Genomic DNA, 21,048 nt, shown 5'->3' with positions numbered 1-21,048 from the left:
GAGAAGATGAATGGGAATCACTTTAGCATTCAAAGCAATTTATTTCTAAGAGAGTAGGAATGTGAAATAGAGAAAGACCTTAACAGGTATCATGCAGACTGCATTTCGAAACTATAAGTACCGTATTTTTCGCTCTATAAGACGCACCAGACCACAAGACGCACCTGGTTTTTGGAGGAGGAAAACAAGGGGAAAAAAATTATGAATCTCAGAAGCCAGAACAGCAAGAGGGATTGCTGCGCAGTGAAAGCAGCAATCCCTTTTGCTGTTTTGGCTTCTGGGATAGCTGCACAGCCTGCATTCGCTCCATAAGACGCACACACATTTCCCCTTACTTTTTAGGAGGGAAAAAGTGAGTCTTATAGAGCAAAAAATATGGTAATCATGTTATATTAAGTAGTCTTAAGTAGTGATGATATTTTAAACAAAATCCTATATTCCAGATACCACATAGAGTCAGGATAAAATTACATTTCGAAGGACACAGATTGAAAGAGGTCTGGAGGAAACCTGACATTCCATGTATTTTACTCTTTTATACGTCATTCTTATTAAATGAATGAACATATTGAGTAAGTGAGCATAGTCTATTTAGACATTCTGTTCATTGCATTCTCAAAGTAAACCTCCACATGTAACACAATCATAGGGAAAGAACACATTTGCAATATAAAAATTTATATAATGAATAGAAATGTGAAGTTCAGTCAAGATAGCATTTCTGACCAGACTTATAGCTCAAATTACTCTTCCACAAATTTGTTACCCATGTACTTAAATATAATAATGGACAAATTATTTTAGCAAATCAGAGATAAAATAAAAAACATGCTTCCAATACTTCTACAGATTTGGTCCAATAAATTCCTTACCTCACTTGGTTTTCAAGGTTGGTATCTACCATACTTATGCAATGCTTATTTTACAATAAGAATTTTACATACTGTAAGCTTGCTTAATATTGCAATAGTTATAACATATTTACTCAAATCTAATGCACACCTTTTTTGGCCAAATTATATTGTGAAAATTAAAGGTGTGCATTAGAGTCAATGGCATATTAGACTTGAGTAAATACAGTACAATAAAGTATTTGAAGACTTATCTAAGAAGAGCTTTCTTGTTCACTAAAACATTTCCCAGTTGCCTTTTTCCAATAATCAATAATTTACAAGAATGAATAAATATTACTCGATACTGCCCTTTTCAAATTTGAGCTTAGTAATTAATAAGATTGTTTCTTACAAAAAGAGTTCTTAAATTTTAAAAAAAATCACGGATTCAATGACATACTAAATGTTTGTATCATAGTTTTAAAAGTTTCCTTTTATCCACACTTCTGGTTACTTTTCTTGCTAAAGTAACTGTAACCTCAAGGATTATCAATCATAAATGTGATAAAGATACAATGAAACATCTCAAAAGACATTTGTACAACAGGAATTTTGAGGCACATAGAAAAATAAAGAAAGCAACATTACTTCTCACCAATCCATAAGACACTAGTCAAAAAAGAAATGCATGTTCCACCCTTATTTGACAGTTATATCCAATATAGATTACATACTATATAACCTCTACTTTAGCACACTCTTAATGTATCATATAATAATATACTTTGTAGCAAAACCTTTATAGATCTGAATAGCCTTCCAGGTACAGTGGTGCCTCGCAAGACGAAATTAATTCGTTCCACAAGTTTTGTCGTCTAGCGAATTTTTCATCTTGCGATGCACGGTTTCCCATAGGAAACAAAGTCGCGAAACGTTTTCGTCTTGCGAAGCAAGCCCATAGGGAAATTCGTCTTGCGAGGCAAATCGAAAACGGAAAAACCTTTCGTCTAGCGAGTTTTTTGTCTTGCGAGGCATTCGTCTTGCGAGGTACCACTGTACTAGAATATATTTTCTCTCTGCTTTCTAAGTTCTGAATTACATAACAGCACATGCAAAAAGGGGGCAGGAATACAGCTTTTAACTAACAAAGTGATTCCAAGAGCTACTTGGCCAGCAGTAGTTCTTTAAAAATGTAGATGAGAAAGGTATTTCTATACTTTCACAGCTACTGGTGATCATAAACGCTTCCCCTTGGCAAACAAGGGAGACACCTCAGTGATAAAGTAACAGACTAATAAGGAAGAAATGATGTCACCAGAAAATCATTAACTCAAACCATTAACAAAATTACAGTGGTGCCTCGCAAGACGAAATTAATCCGTTCCGCGAGTCTCTTCGTCTTGCGGTTTTTTCGTCTTGCGAAGCACGGCTATTAGCGGCTTAGCGGCTATTAGCGGCTATTAACGGCTTAGCGGCTTTAAGAAAAAGGAAACAAACTTGCAAGAACTCGCAAGACGTTTCGTCTTGCGAAGCAAGCCCATAGGGAAATTCATCTTGCGGAATGACTCAAAAAACAGAAAACTCTCTTTCGTCTTGCGCGTTTTTCATCTTGCGAAGCATTCGTCTTGCAAGGTACCACTGTATGAGGTGCTTGTGTGGATCAACTGTGTATTAAATCAGTAAATAAAGGTTGGAAGTTGAACTGAATCAAGTGGAAGTTGATCAAAGGAGTAAACAGGAATTCATCTACGTTCATATAGAGCAACTGATCTATAGAAATAAGTACTTTAGAAAAATATATTTTGGTGGGGATCCAAAGAGCTACTAAGACAGACCCAAGCTTGCTGGTGCACAGTGTTGTTGTTGTTGTTGTTGCTTTAAATAGATTCTCATACCATATCACTAACTCCTTTGGAAACTGAAATCAGTTTGAAGTGCATATAGATAATCAGTTTCACCCAGAAATACCTGCAGTTGCTCCTCAATCACCCTCACCACCACCTTTTGCCAATAATGGGGTGTTGGTAACTGGACTATAGTTGTTACATGTCATTGGGTCCAGAGTGGGCTTTTTAAGAAGTGGACATAATACCACCTCTTTAAGGGCTGTGGGAAACATTATATCATGTAAAGATATGTTTACCATATCCTTGACCCATTCAGTCACTCCACCCTAGTTTTATGCTTTTTATCTTACTGGAAAGATGGAGAGGAGGAAGTAATGGATCCAGAGAATGGAGGTTCTTTCACACAATGAGACTCTCCTCCCCCCACTTCCTATGCCTCTGACAACAGCTCCTGAAGATCAGGGAAGAATGAGGCATAGGGGACTGCAGCAGGAGGACAGAATTAACGCAAATCAAGGGGCTCTCTTGCAAAGCAGACTGATGAATATTAAGCAATTCCAATCCTAAGAAAATAGGATTTATTTTACTAAATAATGTAGGAGAACTTTGGAATCCTGTTCCATACATGTCATGGTCTTCTAATGGAAGGCTTATACTGCCATAACCCTAACAAACTAGGTAATGGGCAAAAGATAGTTTACCTTTACAAAGGCTGCTAGCTGGATTTTCAATGAGGATGTCTGGAGGCCAGACAGATTTAATGAAGAAGGTACTCAAGTAGCTTGTATGTGGGCTATGCAAAAGGATCCAATTTTTAGCCTCACAGCATCTTCAAGTGAAGTCCTATGACAGTCCAATGAACTTCTCAGCTAGGAGAACTTGATACTTTCTCAGTCACACCAGCTGCAGGATCTCTAACCATTTCAGAAGCCAAGCTGGAAGCGAGAGAAATTCTCGGTTGGGATGGATATAAATTCCCTGGTTCAGGTTTGGCAATTTCCATCATCTGTGGGTTAGGCAACAGCCCTCTCCTTTGGAAGAGGGAGCTAAACTCATCACTACTAAGAACAGCTCTTCAGCACATTAAGCTCTAGGTTGTCATGTCTATTAGAACTTAAATTATTAATATAAAGGCAAGCATATATTGGTGCAAAATACTGTCCATCCTAAATTTATGTTCACATTAAAAGATAGGTTCTATGTTATCCAACAAGAAAAGTCAATGGTTATTTTTTCCAGAAACATGAGATTGTTTCCCCCACTAGAATCTCTGCTATTGTATCAACAGACCAGGCTTTCTTTATAACTTATCATGAAAGGTCTCAGAAAAAACATATATTCTTGTTCATTTTTTAGATATGCACACACAGTTTCTATTTCACTTGTTCCTCATGTTGAACTTTGAATCTCCTAAATTCATAATGAAAACTATAAACAATCCAGTGTTGATTGTACTACAAAGAAAAGACAGAGTTAAACAACGATATACCAAGCAAAAAAAGGAGCAGCACACATGACAGCACCCAACTTGTAGACTATCAAGGCCTGTTTACAACTTACCTGTTATAGTACCTGCCCCCCATCATAAACTGGTTGTTTGGTGTTGGGCATATTTTAAAACGCTGTATGTTTTCACTGGTTCGAAAGTAGAGAGAGTAATCCCCAGGCGTGTTATCAGAAGGTCTCACAAGAAAACTTGACACCTGGCCAACTAATTACAGAAAGGAAAGGAAAGAACACTTAGCTCCTTACCAATATTTTACTTTCTCAGTGTTAATATAGCAGCTTTACTCAAGTTATCTGGAATTTGGTAGGCAAACTAAAAATTTGGCCAGTTGCAGGAAGCCAGCTTTAACAGTTCGCACAGTGTATGGTCTGTTAATCAATGCCAAGTTACAAGAATCCTTCCTGAAAGATAAGACAAGTCTTACTGCAAATGATCCCTTCCATATCCTGAAGTGTACTGGCACTCAGAAACAAAACCTTTACTAATATAAGTAAAGTGAATGCCCTTCGTGTGTATGTGGAGGCAGTTGGAGGATGGCTGGTGGCTAATGGTTGAATCCTGACAAGACAGAAGTACTGTTTTGTGGGGGCGGGGTTGGGGGGACTCCCTAGTCCTGAATGGTGTAATTGTGCCCGTGAAGGACCAGGTGTGCAGCATGTGAGTCATTTTGGACTCACAGCTGTCCATGGAAAAGCAGGTGAATTCTGTGTCCAGGGCAGCTGTCTACAAGCTCCATCTGGTACACCAGCTGAGACTCTACCTGCCCGCAGACCGTCTCGCTAAGGTGGTGCATGCTGCTTGGACTACTGCAATGTGCTCTACGTGGGGCTACTTCTGAAGGTGACTCGGAAACTACAACTAATCCAGAATGTGGCAGCTAGACTGGTGACTGGGAGTGGCCCCCAGGACCGCATAACACCAGTTCTAAAGAATCTTCACTGGCTCCCAGTATGTTTCCGAGCACAATTCAAAGTGTTGGTGCTGACCTTTAAAGCCCTAAAGAGCCGTGGCCTGGTATACCTGAAGGAGTGTCTCCACTCCCATTGTTCAACCCAGACACTGTTGTCCTCCTCGGTGGTTCCCTCACTGTGAGAAGTGAAACTGCAAGGAACCAGGCAGAGGGCCTTCTTGGTAGTTGCGCCCTCCCTGTGGAATGCTCTCCCTTCAAATGTCAAGGAGATAAAAGAACTACATAACTCTTAGAAGACACCTGAAGACAGCCTGCTCGGGAAGTTTTTAATGTTTGAGGTTTTACTATGCTTTATATATGCTGTAAGCCAGCCAGATGGGTGGGGCATAAATAATAAAATTACTACTATTATTATCATTATTACTACGATGAACTTTTATAGTAGACCATCTAAGCAAATACTAAAAATAAAATTGCTTTTATTTGCCTTAGGAATGGTTTTTAAAATCATTTTAAGCCCTGTAACAGCCTTTCTTCTTAAAATATTACACAGTTAAGTAGTGAAGTTAATGCAGAAGTGGTGTAATACATATTTTATTAAGTACATTTACACATGACATACCTGTCATCAGCAAGCCGTAAGCCTCTTGTTTAGAGATCTTCCCATGGAACCATCTTAGAGAATCGGATAAATGAGAAAATATTAGAAACACCATGCTTAAATTGGTGATCTCCTATACTTAGATTAGTGAAGAGGAACCTTTTTCAGCTTGAAAACTTCATTACTTCCTGGGTAACCTTCTGGGGATAGAATGCCAATGGCGGGCAGGGTCAATGCATAACAATAGATGCAACTCTTACCTTTGTAGAGTAGGCTGCATTCCAGCCACGCAAAAGCCATAGTTTTTACACACACACACACACACACACACACACACACCCATCCAGGCAAGCAAAAGGCATCATCACGGTTCAAGCAGTCATCACTCTAGCACATGGAACAAAGCTGGTGAAGGGCACAGCTGAGAGATGGGGGGGCATGGTGTGGTAAGAGTCCTGAGGGCTGTACAAAGAGGCCTGCGAACTGGAGGTTCGCCAATCCTGACTTACATGATAGAACACAAGTGCACTTAGGAATGACCTGTATAGAATCATAGAACTGTAGCACTGGAAGGGACCACAAGGGTCATCTTGCCCAGGCTTCCTCAACCTCGGCCCTCTAGATGTTTTGAGACTAAAATTCCCGACATCCCTGACCATTGGTCTGCTAGCTAGGGATCATGGGAGTTGTAGGCCAAAAACATCTGGAGGGCCGAGGTTGAGGAAGCCTGATCTAGCCCAACACCCTGCAATGCAGGAACTGTTTGCCCAGTGTGGGGCTTAAACCAATCACCCTATGGATTTCTATTTTTGCTAATATGTAACAATGTTTAAATTCAGATGATACAGGTGGTGTGTGTGTGTGTGCATTTATGTGTGTATGCGTGTGTGCACACCCCCCCCCCAATGATTATTCACACCATTAATAAACATTTGCTGGAAACCCAAGTGTTGTTAATATCAGCAAGATCTGGTAAGCAACAACTCAAATGATCCAATTCTTTGTCCTCAGTTAAATAAAATTGAAATTGCTTTCAATAACTCACTATATCACCAAACTGTTCAGGAAATATTTCAAAAACTATGGGAAAATATCCCTTGCTCTTCTTTTATCTACATTAACATATTCATATTCCTAGACATTTTAACATCCTTGTAGTTGTTATAAATCCTTTCAAAATTGTGCACATCCATTTTCAGCTATTGTGTTCAGAACTGAACAGCGAAATCCAAGAAATTCTTACAAGTCTAGATTAAAGTAGTACATTTTATCAAGGGTCTTGAAAACAATGCTACTCTCCTCACTTTAATATAGCACTGGACTTTTGGGACACAACATCAAAGAATCTTACTTATTATGTGCATCACATAACTCCTGAATAATAAGATCAACTGGAATAATGCATTTTGCATATTAAGAAATCAAGGAGTTCAATTCTAGAAAAACACTTACAGTATTCAGACCCTTATGATAAATTATAATTTATTCCAGAAGACACACTTACATTTTTCCTTCATGCGGATCTTCTTCTCGACCCTAATGAAAACATACAACTGTTACCAACACAACAGAGTGATACAGATAATGCATTTCCTAAAGTTTACAGAATGTTGTAAGCATATAAAATATAAAAATAATTTTGAAATCTGAACCATTTCAGATTTCTGAAATTAACATGCAACCTATTAAATTTCATCATGCTCAGTGGGATTTGCTCACAAGAAACTGTGCATAGAATAGCAACCTACAACACTAAACTATTTTATGTCTGCCTCAGAAAACAAACCATGCATCTGAAAAAGGCTTGCTCTCAACTTCCAGAAACTATAGGTAGAATGATAGACAGCTGAGTGCCATACACCTAATAAGAGCCTGCCAAGCCTTATAGAGTCAAATATCAACAAAACCTTTTTCTGTAGAAAAGTAAAAGAAAAAAGAAAAACTGGAACACACCTGCAACCCTCACCACCACCCTACACACACACAGAGGGAGAGGGAGAGAGAGAGAGAGAAAGAGAGAGAGAGAGAGAGAGAGAGAGAGAGAGAGAGAACTGGACATCCAAATCTACATCCAGCCGTAGAAGTTTAGAAAACTACTTTCTTTTGGAAGTTTTGACTCCCTCTCTCACTCTTTTTCTGTACCCCAAATGCCACTGATGAGTACCCTTACTGAATGGTTTCTAAGCTCACTCACCCATAGCATACAAAACAGTATCAAATTTTCAGGATTCTTCTCCCTCAAAAATTACATTAAAAATGATCCAGGCTGTAGTCATGAATCTGGCCACACATATTAAATTTACTGAGTCAGTTCACACACAATGCGAAATCACGGTCTGGTAATATGAACATGAATGCTGAGCTTACATACCCAATTCCATAATGCACTCTGCTTAGTTCATTACTTCCTGATTTGTAGCAAACCACAATTTACTATTGCATCTGAACTAGGAAACTATGGTTTTAACTCACCCTGCAAACCAGGATCAAACCCTAGGTTGTAGAGCAAACACAAACTATAGTTTGCCAGTCCAGATGTATACTAGTAATGCCCAGTTAAGGAGCATGTGCCAAGGAAGATGGAAGCATACCCAAGTCTTGATTATAAACTGACCCATAGATGGAAATAAGACAATATATATGATCTCCTTTTCAAGACACAGAAATAACAGACTGGAGAATCAGTTGCATTTGTTCAGTACTTTGCTGAGTAAGCCAGCTCTTACATACTTTTATTATTGTGCTTTTATCTTAATGCTAAGATACTCCTTGTATAAAGTAACTTACCACTTCCTCCACTAGGTCTTCTACTATAAGTTTCTACTACATACTTTTATTATTGTGCTTTTATCTTAATGCTAAGATACTCCTTGTATAAAGTAACTTACCACTTCCTCCACTAGGTCTTCTACTATAAGTCCTTGCTCATCCGTACGTAGGTTTGTAACCCACATCCATCCATCATCTAATTCATTGTGGACAATAAACATGTCTCCTTTAAGGAAGCTATATGTAATTAAGATAAAATTATGAAACAGATTCCCATTATACCAAGTCTGGCACATTAAATTATACACTTACAAGTATTCCCTGATTTTCTCCAATGTCTCTGGAATTAAATGAGCTCTTCAAAATAAATTTTAGAATTACACCAGAACATCACCAGATTCTTAGGCAAAGAATCAAACTCAATGTGAAACCAAACACCGAAACCAATTCAGAGAAGTTTTCTTTGAGTCATGACTTAACTTGAACTTACAAATCATTAAATTGCCTTGAACACAAAATGGAAGTGAATACCTAAATATAACTGCTTCAACAACTCAGGAGAACTTTTAAGTTCTCTCTCTTCCTACTGAGGCAAGGAAACTGCTAAATTTTCTGGAAACTGGAGAAAATGAGGGAGTGGGGAAAGAAGAAGTTTTCTGTTATTGACATTTCTTCTTTCTCCATTTATCTTCAAAGAACTGCTTGTTTCAGGTGAAGGGAGAAATCCCAACTAACTAAACCAGGCTGGAAACTTTTATTTCAAATGGTCAATTGATTATGACTGCCTTTTTATAATAAACACACACACAAAGCAAGAGCCACAAATGTATTGGTTCCCAGATGTACTGTTTTATCTGTGAACCTGATATCAGTAAAAACGAAAGAAACATACTTGTTGGATAATATAGTTCAGCATTTTCTCCCAGGAGTAGTCATCTACAGACTTTAAAAAGTACTACGGAATCTTAAACACAAGCAAATTAGTTGCCGCTTCAGCTTTTGTTGACTACAGCCATTTTGTCAAATGCATGAAATGTTACTCTTAATTGGCAGGTTTATCAATGCACATGTAGAGAGGCAAAACAAAACCAAAAAAACAAACAGGAAATATTAAGAGTCTGCAGCAAGTGTGGCACATTTGTATGCAAAGCCAAATTTATCTTCTATATATCTGTAGCTATACAAAATGTGGCACATCTGTTGCTACCCATTTAATTTAACAGCCTTTTGAGGCCATTATTTATTAGTACCTTTATTCTGAAATCATGTATGCATCTATATAGATAGATAAATGTATACATACACACACACCAAGAAGGAAAGCATTTCATGCATTTTACAAACCCTACAGAAGCTTCTGTTATGGTTGGTTTTTCTAGTCTCTACAGCACCACAGGTTCTGTGTTTTTAACCAGAGGATGTATGTTTTACTACTACAGACTAGCGCTCTAAACTATAAATGTCTAGACACTAACATGCAAGGCATGGTAGCAATCAACAGGGCATGCTTCAGATTCAAGACCCCATTTAATTATCCTGACTAGTAAGACTTTTGTACACCTATTCCTCCATGAATTTGTCCAATCCTTCTAAAAATCATATAAAGTGGCAAGTATCACCATATTGTGTGGTATGTACTATTGAAGTATTTGTTTTTAATCTGTCTTCCTGACCATACTGAATCATCTACCAGCAGTCTTTCTTTCCACTACAGGTGAGGGGGAGAGAGACCTGCAGTATCTGAAAAATCTGCAACTTTTGCCTTCTCTCCGCATTTTTCTATTCCAGCTGGTCATTACAAGAATGATGTAACTAAGAGCTAGTGCCTGGTTTTGCTTTTGCCTTCACCCTTCTCACTCCTTTTCCTTTCTATAGTGGTATATCAATATTTTGTACAAATAAATAATTTCACCCCACGTAGGATTTGTAATTCTTATGAAATATACCTTATTTCATCTGTTTCTGGCACTTTAGTGTATGGCAGAATGGCTCGGACTCTCCTGCGGTCCTCCACTGGCTATAAAAAACAAAGATGTTCTGCTGTGATGCAGGACTTAAAATCTGGACTGCAATGTGAGCAATACGATTTCAAGACAAAATATCCACTATACTAACTGGATCATATTTTGCAGCAAAATAGGATCTCCATAGACTGCTGATTACCTCTAATAACACAATTAGATCCAGTAGGCCAATGCCTGGATGCTTTTTAAAGTCACAATATTTAGTCAAATATTTAGACTAACTGCTTATTGAGCAATAAGAAGTTCAATATATGGATCAGAGTGGAACAGAAGTCTCTTTATTTCAAGTTAATTAAAAATGGATTTAGTTTTGAGTACACTAAGTAGCTTTCTAGATTATGGCGTAACTTGAACAGACGAAATATTGTCACTATTTGTGTTAAGATACTAACATGAATTAGTTTTGTGTGAGTGTGGCATAAGCACTAGCTTTATGGCAAAACTGTTCTGCCCTTAGAAAGTAAGCAGAACGTACTATATTGCTACTACCATATTTTTTATCATTACTTATTTTTATTCAAACTTGAGCTCTCATATCAGTGGTATGGGTTGAATTCAGGCTCATTTCCACAAATTGAAAGGCTTCTTCAGTTTAGGAGATGGTATTATGTTTACTAATTCCCCCTGGTGCTACCTCCCACACTGTTCTGAAGCATCCCTGACCCTCCACAGAGGTTGTTCAGGAGGGCACAAGGGACGGGTGGAGAAAATGGCAGAAATGTTGTTGTTCCCCCTTCCTCCAGCAGAGCACCCCAAGGGTAGAATTTCACCTATGGAAAATCTAGATTCAACCCATTAAATGAGATCTACCATCACTTCCATTTCCAATTTTCTACTTGTCAATGTGCCCAAAGCACTCATAAGCAAACAGTAAGATCAGAGGTCTTTTACCAACACAAGGCTTTCTCTTCTATTCTTTTAAGATCAGGCAGGGTGGGCTTTTTCACCCTTTTCTCTCATCATTTCCCACCGGGGTGGGAAGAAAAGATGAAGGCCCTGAGCTTCAATCACACTGAGAACTTAGATACCGTATTTTTCGCTCCATAGGACGCACTTTTTCCCTCCTAAAAAGTAATGGGAAAAGTCTGTGCGTCTTATGGAGCGAATGTGTGTTCCCTGGAGCCAAATCCCTGTTGTCTTGTGCCCCTGGGCTGCTCTTTGGGGGTGGGGGGAGGAGCCACGGTGCTCTGTCGGCAACCTCCGCTTTCCCCTGAAGCCCCGGCAATGTTTACAAGCAGCGGGAAGGCTGTGCGCTCCCGGGCTGCTCTTTGGGGGTGGGGGGAAGGAGCCACGCGGCTCTGCCGGCCGCCTCTGCTTTCCCCTGAAGTCCCGACAAGGTTTGCAAGGTTTGCAAGCAGAGGGAAGATTGTGTGCTGCTGGGGTGATTTTGGGGGTGGGGGGAGGAGCTACACTGCTCTGCCGGCCGCCTCTGCTTTCCCCTGAAGTCCCGACAAGGTTTGCAAGGTTTGCAAGCAGAGGGAAGATTGTGTGCTGCTGGGGTGATTTTGGGGGTGGGGGGAGGAGCTACACTGCTCTGCCTGCAGACGTTGCTTTCCCCTGAAGTCCCGACAAGGTTTGCAAGGTTTGCAAGCAGAGGGAAGATTGTGTGCTGCTGGGGTGATTTTGGGGGACGGGGGGGGGGAGCTACACTGCTCTGCCTGCAGACGTTGCTTTCCCCTGAAGTCCCGACAAGGTTTGCAAGCAGAGGGAAGATTGTGTGCTGCTGGGGTGATTTTGGGGGGTGGGGGGGTAGCTACACTGCTCTGCCTGCAGACGTTGCTTTCCCCTGAAGTCCCGACAAGATTTGCAAGGTTTGCAAGCAGAGGGAAGATTGTGTGCTGCTGGGGTGATTTTGGGGGTGGGGGTGGGGAGCTACACTGCTCTGCCTGCAGACTTTGCTTTCCCCTGAAGTCCCGACAAGGTTTGCAAGCAGAGGGAAGGCTGTGTGTTCCTGGGCTGCTCTTTGGGGGTGGGGAGCAGCAAATTGCTGTCTCTCAGTGCCTCCTAATTCAACTGCAAAGGATTGCCTAACTGGATTCTGAGCTCCATTTGAAGTTTAAGAATAGTAAGTTTGGGGATTTCTTCAAGTAGCAGTTTTGCGGAAATAGTCATAAATACATGCAAAGCATCTCCACAAGCCAGTAATAGTAATTTCAGCTAAAACTGAGCAGGTATCTGGCTCAGGAACAGTTTAAACTGCACAGCTATAACCAGACATCCTGTGTGTGTGTGGACCATGTTCCTAGTAGCTAATCTTTACTGCTGAAAAGAGGCTCTGATATTCCACTCCAACTCTATAATTCATTATACAAATTCTTACAAGTACAGTCCACCTATACTAAACCAAAAACACTGTGTTCTCTTGGTATTGAATGGAAGCTATTTATTTGCCCTCTTTTCCTTCTCTGTTCTTTGCTCAGTCACTCCATTTTGAATCTTCCTTTCAAAACAACCATGCCTGTTTTGAGAAAACTTCAGAGATTTAGGAACTGGAGCACAATCATTTGATCTTTTTGCTGTTCCTCCATACTCCAAGCACTTCTCATTTGCACAGCCCTGGTTTCTCTCCCTGACTATTAATATTCTTGATTAATAACAGTAAAATGCTCAAATTTTAGTTTTTGTGACTGCTGCCAATACTGACTTCCCAGTGATAATGAAAACAGCTACATTATAATGGAATGTGTCCTTTTTCCTTTCTCATAATTATATACCGTGGCTCGCTTTAAAGCAGCAAAGTGGACAGGAGCAACACACACTTAGCTGTTTTAAATAGTTTAGTACAACATTTGAGTCAGATTTTTTTTCTTGTTTTCCTGCTCTAAAAACTTGGTGCGTCTTTTGGTCAGGAGCGTCCTATGGAGCGAAAAATACGGTAAATGTTGTTCTTTGCTCTATAGTGCTTACCTTCTCTCCCAGAAAGAGAGAGAGAGGAAGGGATGGGAGCTGATCCCCCCCCAGGCTATTAGGAACCCAGCAGGATGAAAACTTTTCTCCTCTGCTTCCTGCTTTCATGCATGGAGGAAGAGAGGCAAGCGGATTCGTTTCAGAGGTTTCTGAACCAAGTATCCAATCGTATTTTTCAACCATACAGTGTATGTCACAGTACCAAATTATTTATCTAATACAGCAAAGTCTAAGTTTCTAAATAAATAATCTCTTCTATGATTGAATACTAATATATAGATTTGGATGGAGCTATATAGTATCCAGTTATCCATCCACAAATATGTAACTCATTTCACATTTCCAAATTAAAATGGGTATTTCTGTAAAGATGATTTTAATAGGAGCACAGAAACATTTGCTTTAAAAAAATAGTACATACCTCTGGAGGTGCTACAGGAAACAACAATTTTTCCCCCTTAAGCAAACAAGATACATGGCTGTAATAACCTATTAGGTCAGAAAGTGAAGAAAACCGTCTCCCGCCAATATAATAGTCACCACACATTGCAATAATCCTGTTAAGAAAGATTATGACCTACATTAGTAGAAAATATTAAGAATTATAGCATGAATAAATTCAAAAAATATATACTTTGGTATTTCAGTCTTTCTGGAATGTTAGTTTTTTAAAACTTGAAAGAATAAATATTAAACTGACTGTGTTTTTAGGATATTAAAGGATGTATACATATTCACACTGACAGCAATTCGGTCTATCTCTACTTAATAGAACAAAAGAGAAACCCCACTTCCTAACATTCCCAAGCCTTATTTGAACAAACATCCATCATATAAAGTAGGGATTGAAATCTGTGGCTCTCCAAATGTTGCTCTCCAGCTCCCATCAGCCCCTGCTAGAATGGTCAATGGTTAGAGACAATGGGAGTTATAGTACAGCAACATCTAGCGGGCCAAAGATTCACTTTTGATGTAATAAAGAATATGTTTCATTCAAACCACAAATATGCTTGAAATAAATGCCGGGGGGGGGGGGGGCTCAGATAAGTTTTGACTACTATTTTAGAAAGCTCCATGCACAATTTGATAAAATTAAGCCTAAAAACCTAATTTAAACACTATATCCAGAGCAATTTCCAATTTGTCTGTTTGTGGTGTGAAGCAACTGTACTCATCAAGCAGCCAAACGGCTGTAGTTTTTGAACTATATTATTTAGAATCTATGCCAATCCCTATCGATCTGCAGATGCAGGGGGATGGCAGGCATATAATACTGAACAAATCAGTCAATGCTGGCTACCTAGACTGGTAAGAACAGCTGCAAGCAGCCAGATGAGTGTTTATCCTCTTTTCCAGCCTTTAAGAGCTATAAGAAAGCTATCAAGCTGCAGATCAACTTAGCCCTCTGCTTCTCTTGAAGGTGGGGAATGAAAAGCTGTAAGCACTATCTCCAAAACTCTGGCTTACAAAACAAAGCTACATTCAAGGCAGAGAGAGAAATGACAGCTGTGGAGCACATGGTCAATGCCTTGGCAGCTGCCAGTTTCCAAGCAGCAACAGCAACAGCAACCCTGCCTGGCTCTCTCTGTGCTTTCAAGTTAGGAGTATACAGTTTAGAAAGCCACCATTGCTTAGAAGCTACCAGCCACTTAAGTATCTACCTTGCATACTCCAGACATACATTCCCCCTCTGCAGAGGAAAAGGTAACTGAATGCCACAGAGCAAGCCACCAGCCAAATGGAAATAAGTCAGGCTACTACAGCATTTCACCAAGGAAGTAGCTCTCCACAACTCTACCTTTTAGTCCTGTTCTCTTAAGTATTGTGAAAGATGAATGGCGAGGGAGGGAATGGAAAATGGGGTGATTTAAAGCAAGGAACGGTGTTGGAGCAGAGCAACAGGAAATATAACAGAGGATGAATTACAAGCTAATGCAATCTCATCTGAATTGTAGGGGAATGTTCCAGGCCATATCTTCAGTTTTTGCAGCAGGAACACAACTGGGCCCAATGGACCTGGCCTGTACCCTGAATGAATAGAACATGTGCCCAGAATTCTGTCACATATAGGGCTTCCTGGATAATCAATACGTAAAGTGTCTTCTGAAAGAAGAAAATGCCAATTCAGTCGATGATGATGCCACTTTGAATTTTTCGGGGGAGGAAAGAGAGTCTCTCACTCCAACTCATTCACAAGACACCTGCTAAACTTCAAAACCCACATCTTTAAACAGCTTTTTCAACAATATTAAATCAACACTCACCTAAAGTGATTAACAACATTGGTTTTACTAAGGAATGAAAGCACAAATGATCCGGGCCTTCGATCACTCTCTCGGATAAGATAACTTCCAGGTTTCCCTGCTTGCCGAAGGCGTTCTTCTGCAATTGTTCTGTCAAGCTTCCCATGATACCATCTGGAACACAAAGCATAAAAATGCTGCATGTAAGCTTCAACCAACTGAATAAAGTGAAAAGCATGTGGATATAGACATCTGGGTTAAAAAAAACCCCACAACTATCAGCCATGAACCATCACAGCATAGTCTGGAGCAAAGATAAACATTTATAAAAATGAAGGGGCTCAGTTACAAGCTCTACAGAAGGCCTGTGGTGGCTGCTCCCACAGTAAGTCAATCTTCCAATGAATTTCTATTTTTTTTTTTTATATAATAATTTTTATTACATTTTTTCCAAATTACAAAGAAAACAGAAAGGCAGAACAAAAGAAAGAAAGGAAAAAAGAACAGAAAATCTCAACCATTTCGACAACTTATTTCAAATTTCCATTGGACTTCCCCACATCTCCCACATAAATGCATTCTTGATAATAAAATTGTCAGCAAATTATACCCTTATTTCGTGTGTTTCTTTATATTTTCAGTTGCAATTTAAGTTTAAATCTCTTATTCTCCGATTACTCTAAAAATATAGCATAATATCCTTTTTACCCGTTTAAACTTTGATTCTTTCATGAGTGTTATCAGTTTCATAAATAATTAAGTTTCATTGCTGGGGCTAACGTTCCAAGTCATACGACGTCTTATGTTTCATACAACTTATAATACTTCTGCAAATAGTCTTTAAATTTTTTCCAGTCCTCCTCCATTGCCTCTTCTCCCAAGTCTCGGATCCTTGCAGTCATCTCGGCCAGTTCCATGTAGTTCATCAATTGCGTCTGCCAGTCCTCCAGTGTGGGCAAATCTTGGGTCTTCCAATGCTTAGCGATAAGGATTCTTGCTGCTGTTGTAGCATACATAAAAAAAGTTCTATCCTTTTTTAACACCTTCTGGCCGACAATGCCTAGAAGGAAGGCCTCTGGTTTCTTGGGGAAGGTGTACTTGAACACCTTTTTTAACTCGTTATAAATCATTTCCCAAAAGGCCTTCAATCTTGGACAAGTCCACCAGAGGTGAAAGAATGTCCCTTCAGCCTCCTTACATTTCCAACATTTATTGTCAGACAAATGGTATATCTTAGCAAGCTTGACTGGGGTCATGTACCACCGGTATACCATTTTCATAATGTTTTCTTTCAAGGCATTACATGCCGTAAATTTCATACCGGTGGTCCATAACCTTTCCCAGTCTTCAGACATAATATTGTAACCAATGTCTTGAGCCCATTTTATCATGGCTGACTTAACTGTCTCATCCTGAGTGTTCCATTTAAGCAGCAAGTTGTACATTCTCGATAATACCTTGGTCTTTGGTTCTAGCAACTCTGTCTCAAGTTTCGATTTTTCCACCTGGAATCCTATTTTTTTATCTAGCTTAAAAACCTCATTAATTTGGGCATAGTGTAGCCAATTTTGCACCTTATCCTTTAGTTTTTCAAAGCTCTGCAACCTCCAATTACCTCCAATGTTTTCTATTATTTCCCAATATTTCGGCCAATGTGCCTCCATATTGGCTGTTTTCCGAGCTTTGGCCTCTATTGGTGAGATCCACCTCGGAGTTTTACTTTCCAATAAGTCTTTGTATTTTTTCCAGACCATATATATTGCTTTCCTGACAATATGGTTTTTGAACATTCCATATGTTTTCCCCTTGTCATACCACAAATACGCATGCCAACCTAACGAATTGTTAAAGCCTTCCAGATCTAGGACATCAGTGTTTTCCAATAAGATCCAATCTTTCATCCAGCAGAAGGCCGCAGCTTCATAATATAACCTTAAGTCCGGCAGGGCAAACCCCCGTCTCTCCTTTGCATCAGTTAGTATTTTAAACTTTATTCGGGGCTTTTTGCCCTGCCAGACAAACCTAGAAATATCCCTCTGCCACTTTCCAAAACATTCCACTCTGTCCACGACCTGCAAGGCTCGAAACAGAAACAACATTTTTGGCAAAACGTTCATTTTTATAACTGCAATTCGGCCTAACAAGGATAATTTCAATCTTGACCAAATTTCAAAATCTTTTTTAACCTCTGACCAGCATTTTTCATAATTATCTTTAAATAGGTTCAAATTCTTAGAAGACAGATTGACCCCCAGGTATTTCACTTTTTTAACAATGTTTAGTTCTGTTTCCTTCTGAAACCCCTCTGTTTCAATAACCGTCAAATTTTTCCCTAACACCTTAGTTTTTTGTTTGTTCAACTTAAAACCCGCCACCCGACCAAATTTCTGAATCAATTCCAAAACTCTTTTTGTACTAGGTTCTGGCTCCTGTAATGTTAAAACCAAGTCGTCTGCAAATGCTTTCAGTTTATATTGTTTCGCTCCGACCCGTATTCCTTGTACCTGCCGATCCTCCCTTATCATATTCAGCAAAACCTCCAGGACCGAAATAAACAACAGAGGGGATAGGGGGCACCCCTGGCGTGTTCCTTTTTCAATATGAAGTTCTTCTGTCACCACATTGTTCACTATCAACTTAGCTTTTTGTTCTGAATAGATTGCCTCTATTCCATTCTCAAACCCCCTTCCCACTCCCATCCCTTCCAAATTTTTCTTCATAAATTTCCAAGAAATGTTGTCAAAGGCCTTCTCCGCATCAATAAAAATTAACACTGCTTTGGTGTTAATATTTGTTTGTAAAAGTTCCAGAATATCGATAATGTTCCTGGTGTTGTCAAACAAATGTCTACCTGGGAGAAAGCCTGCTTGGTCCTTATGAATTACTTCATTTAGTACTTTTTTGAATCTATTAGCTAAAACATCCGCAAATATTTTGTAATCCACGTTTAGGAGTGAGATGGGTCGGTAGTTCTTAAGTTGAGTCTTTTCAGTTTCCACCTTAGGTATCAGTGTGATGAATGCTTCTTTCCACGTATCTGGTGCCCTCCCTCCCCCCATAATCTGGTTACAAACCTCCATTAATGGTTGTGTCAAGTAGTCTTTTAAGGTCTTATAGTATTTGGAGGTGAGTCCATCAGGACCTGGAGATTTGCCTGGCTGCATATTCTGAATGGCATCCTCAATTTCCTGTTGTGTTATTTTACAGTTCAAGATTGATCTCTTTTCTTGTGATAATTCTGGAAGGCCGTTTTCTTTCAAAAATTGTTCTATCTCAGTCGCATCCTCGGATCCTTGTGTATACAGTTTTTTAAAATATTTCTGGAAACACTTTCTAATTTCTCCCGGTTTCTGAATGTTCTTTCCTTCAACTTCTAGATTGGTAACGTAATTTAATTTTTGTCTCTTTTTCAACTGCCAAGCTAGCAGTTTCCCACATTTATTCGCCGACTCAAAAGATCTTTGTTTCATTTGTTTAATCTTCCATTCCACTTCTTGATTAATCAGTTTCGCATATTGTGACTGGTGGAATTTAATTTCTCTTAAAGTCTCCTTTGATTTTGGGTTTAATCTTAATTTTTTCTCACCATCTCTTATCTTCTCCAATATCTTATCCTTTTTACCATTCCAGAACTTTTTCTTGATCGTATTCTGTTGTATCAGGAACCCTCTCATAACAGCTTTACTCGCGTCCCAGATTATTCTTTTTTCCACCGAGGTATTCAAGTTAATTTCAAAGTAGTCCTTTAAAGCTTTTTGGGCCTTCTTTACAATCTCTTGATCTCTTAACAGGTTGTCATTCATTTTCCATCTGAAGGAATCGGCAGTAGTAAGTCTCATTTCCATTTTCAGAGCGTTATGGTCGGAGCATGTCTTTGGGCAGATTTCTATTTTTATAGTCTTAGGTGCCAGCCCTCTACTTGTCCAAATTTGGTCGATTCTTGTCCATGACAGATGGGCCTCAGAAAAGAAAGTTCCTTCTTTACCAAGGGGGTTTCTCGTCCTCCATAAATCAATTAAATCCATATTGTCAGTTAATTCAAAAAAGGTTTTTGGTAGTCTTCCATCTTTGGTCAAATTCTGGTTCTGTGACTTATCCATAAAAGTAGAGACAACCCCATTCATATCTCCCATCATAATGATGTTAGAATAGTCCAGATAGTCCAGTAATGTCTCATGCAGCTTCTTGTAAAATTCTGATTTCCCCTCATTTGGTGCGTAAATTCCTAATATCAAAATTTTCTCTCCTTGGGTCGATATTTCAATAGCCAGGATTCTTCCTTGTTCATCTTTAAACAAGAATTTTGGTGAAAGGTTCTCCTTGGCGTAGATCACCACGCCTCTCTTTTTAACTCTGTCTGATGAAATAAATTCTTGGCCTAATCTTTTATTTATTAACACCTTCTTGTGTAACCTGGTCACATGAGTTTCTTGCAAACAAATTATGTCCAAATTCTCTTTCTTTAGAATATGGAAGATCCTTTTGCGTTTTTCTGGGGAATTCGCGCCATTAATGTTCCAACTATACAGCTGCAGAGACATCCTGTATCGATCTGTTGTTACTCTTTATTGGGTGTCTTCTTTTTTGTCCGAGTCCGAAGGTGGTGGCTCTTTCCCAGACTCTGGTGGTGGCCAAATAGCTGCTGCTCCTTTCTGCAAGTCTTCTCCGTTGTCGTGTAGGAACTTCTGGCTGTCCTCTTTCGTTTTGATTTTTATCTTCTTTCCTTTGTATTTGAATGAAAGGCCTTGTGGAAACTCCCACCTGTATGGTATTCCGTTGCCTCTCAAAAGTCCAGCTAGGTCAGTATAGTTAGATCTGAGATCCAGTAGTTGCTTAGGGATGTCCTTGTAGATTTGTGCTCTTCTGTCCTGTATCACAAGTGCTTTGTTAAAATGTAGGTCAAGTAGCTTGTCTCTCTCCTGTTTAGTCCTTAGGATGATCAAACAGTCTCTAGGCCTGTCTTTTCCAACGGCTCTTCCCAATCTAAATGCAGTTGTTATTTTAAAATCTGTGTCTTCATTAATACCCCAGAATTTAGAGAATTCTGCTGTTAGAAAACCTATCAAGTCCTCTTTCTCAATCTCTGGGATAGAGCGTAATCTCAGATTATTTTCCTTGTTTCGCAGTTCCACCAAAGACAGGTAGGCCTGCTGGTCGGTAATATGTTTGTGGAGTGGTCTTACCTCTCCTTTCAGTTCCTCCACTCCTTTTGCTGCGGCCTCTGCTTTTTGGTTCGCAGCCTCCGCCAATTTTCGATTTTCAGATGTTACGTCGTTTAGATTTCCAATGTCTTGTGAGTGCTTAGCCACCTGTTCTGAAAGTTTGGTAATTGAGGATGTGGCTAAATCAATTTTTGCAGTTTGGTCATCCACTTTTTTGTTCAAAATTGCAAATTGTTGTAACATTT

The 21,048-nt window shown here is 39.4% G+C and overlaps 1 protein-coding gene and 1 long non-coding RNA gene across 2 annotated transcripts in view; both read right to left on the bottom strand.

Annotated features, from left to right (window-relative positions):
• RASA1 (RAS p21 protein activator 1) overlaps window positions 1-21,048 on the bottom strand; it is a 63,503-nt gene that overhangs the window by 23,092 nt on the left and 19,363 nt on the right. Inside the window, exons 2-8 of the mRNA XM_082191885.1 lie at window positions 15,663-15,815; window positions 13,820-13,955; window positions 10,414-10,484; window positions 8,587-8,704; window positions 7,203-7,234; window positions 5,720-5,772; window positions 4,241-4,391 (exon numbers count right to left, since the gene is read on the bottom strand). Coding sequence (XP_082048011.1) covers window positions 4,241-4,391; window positions 5,720-5,772; window positions 7,203-7,234; window positions 8,587-8,704; window positions 10,414-10,484; window positions 13,820-13,955; window positions 15,663-15,815 — 714 coding nt within the window. The remainder of the gene's footprint in view (window positions 1-4,240; window positions 4,392-5,719; window positions 5,773-7,202; window positions 7,235-8,586; window positions 8,705-10,413; window positions 10,485-13,819; window positions 13,956-15,662; window positions 15,816-21,048) is intronic.
• On the bottom strand, window positions 6,010-7,196 carry LOC309514761. Its single transcript, XR_014212181.1, has 2 exons — window positions 6,441-7,196; window positions 6,010-6,307 (listed from the first exon to the last, which is right to left on the bottom strand). It is a non-coding gene; the product is annotated as an uncharacterized lncRNA (long non-coding RNA).

Source organism: Podarcis vaucheri, assembly GCF_965113315.1.
Source record: "Podarcis vaucheri genome assembly, chromosome: 11".
In the NCBI taxonomy this organism is placed as follows: Eukaryota; Metazoa; Chordata; class Lepidosauria; order Squamata; family Lacertidae; genus Podarcis; species Podarcis vaucheri.
The sequence above is the reverse complement of the archived record's forward strand: the minus strand, read 5'-3'. Positions and strand labels throughout refer to the sequence as shown.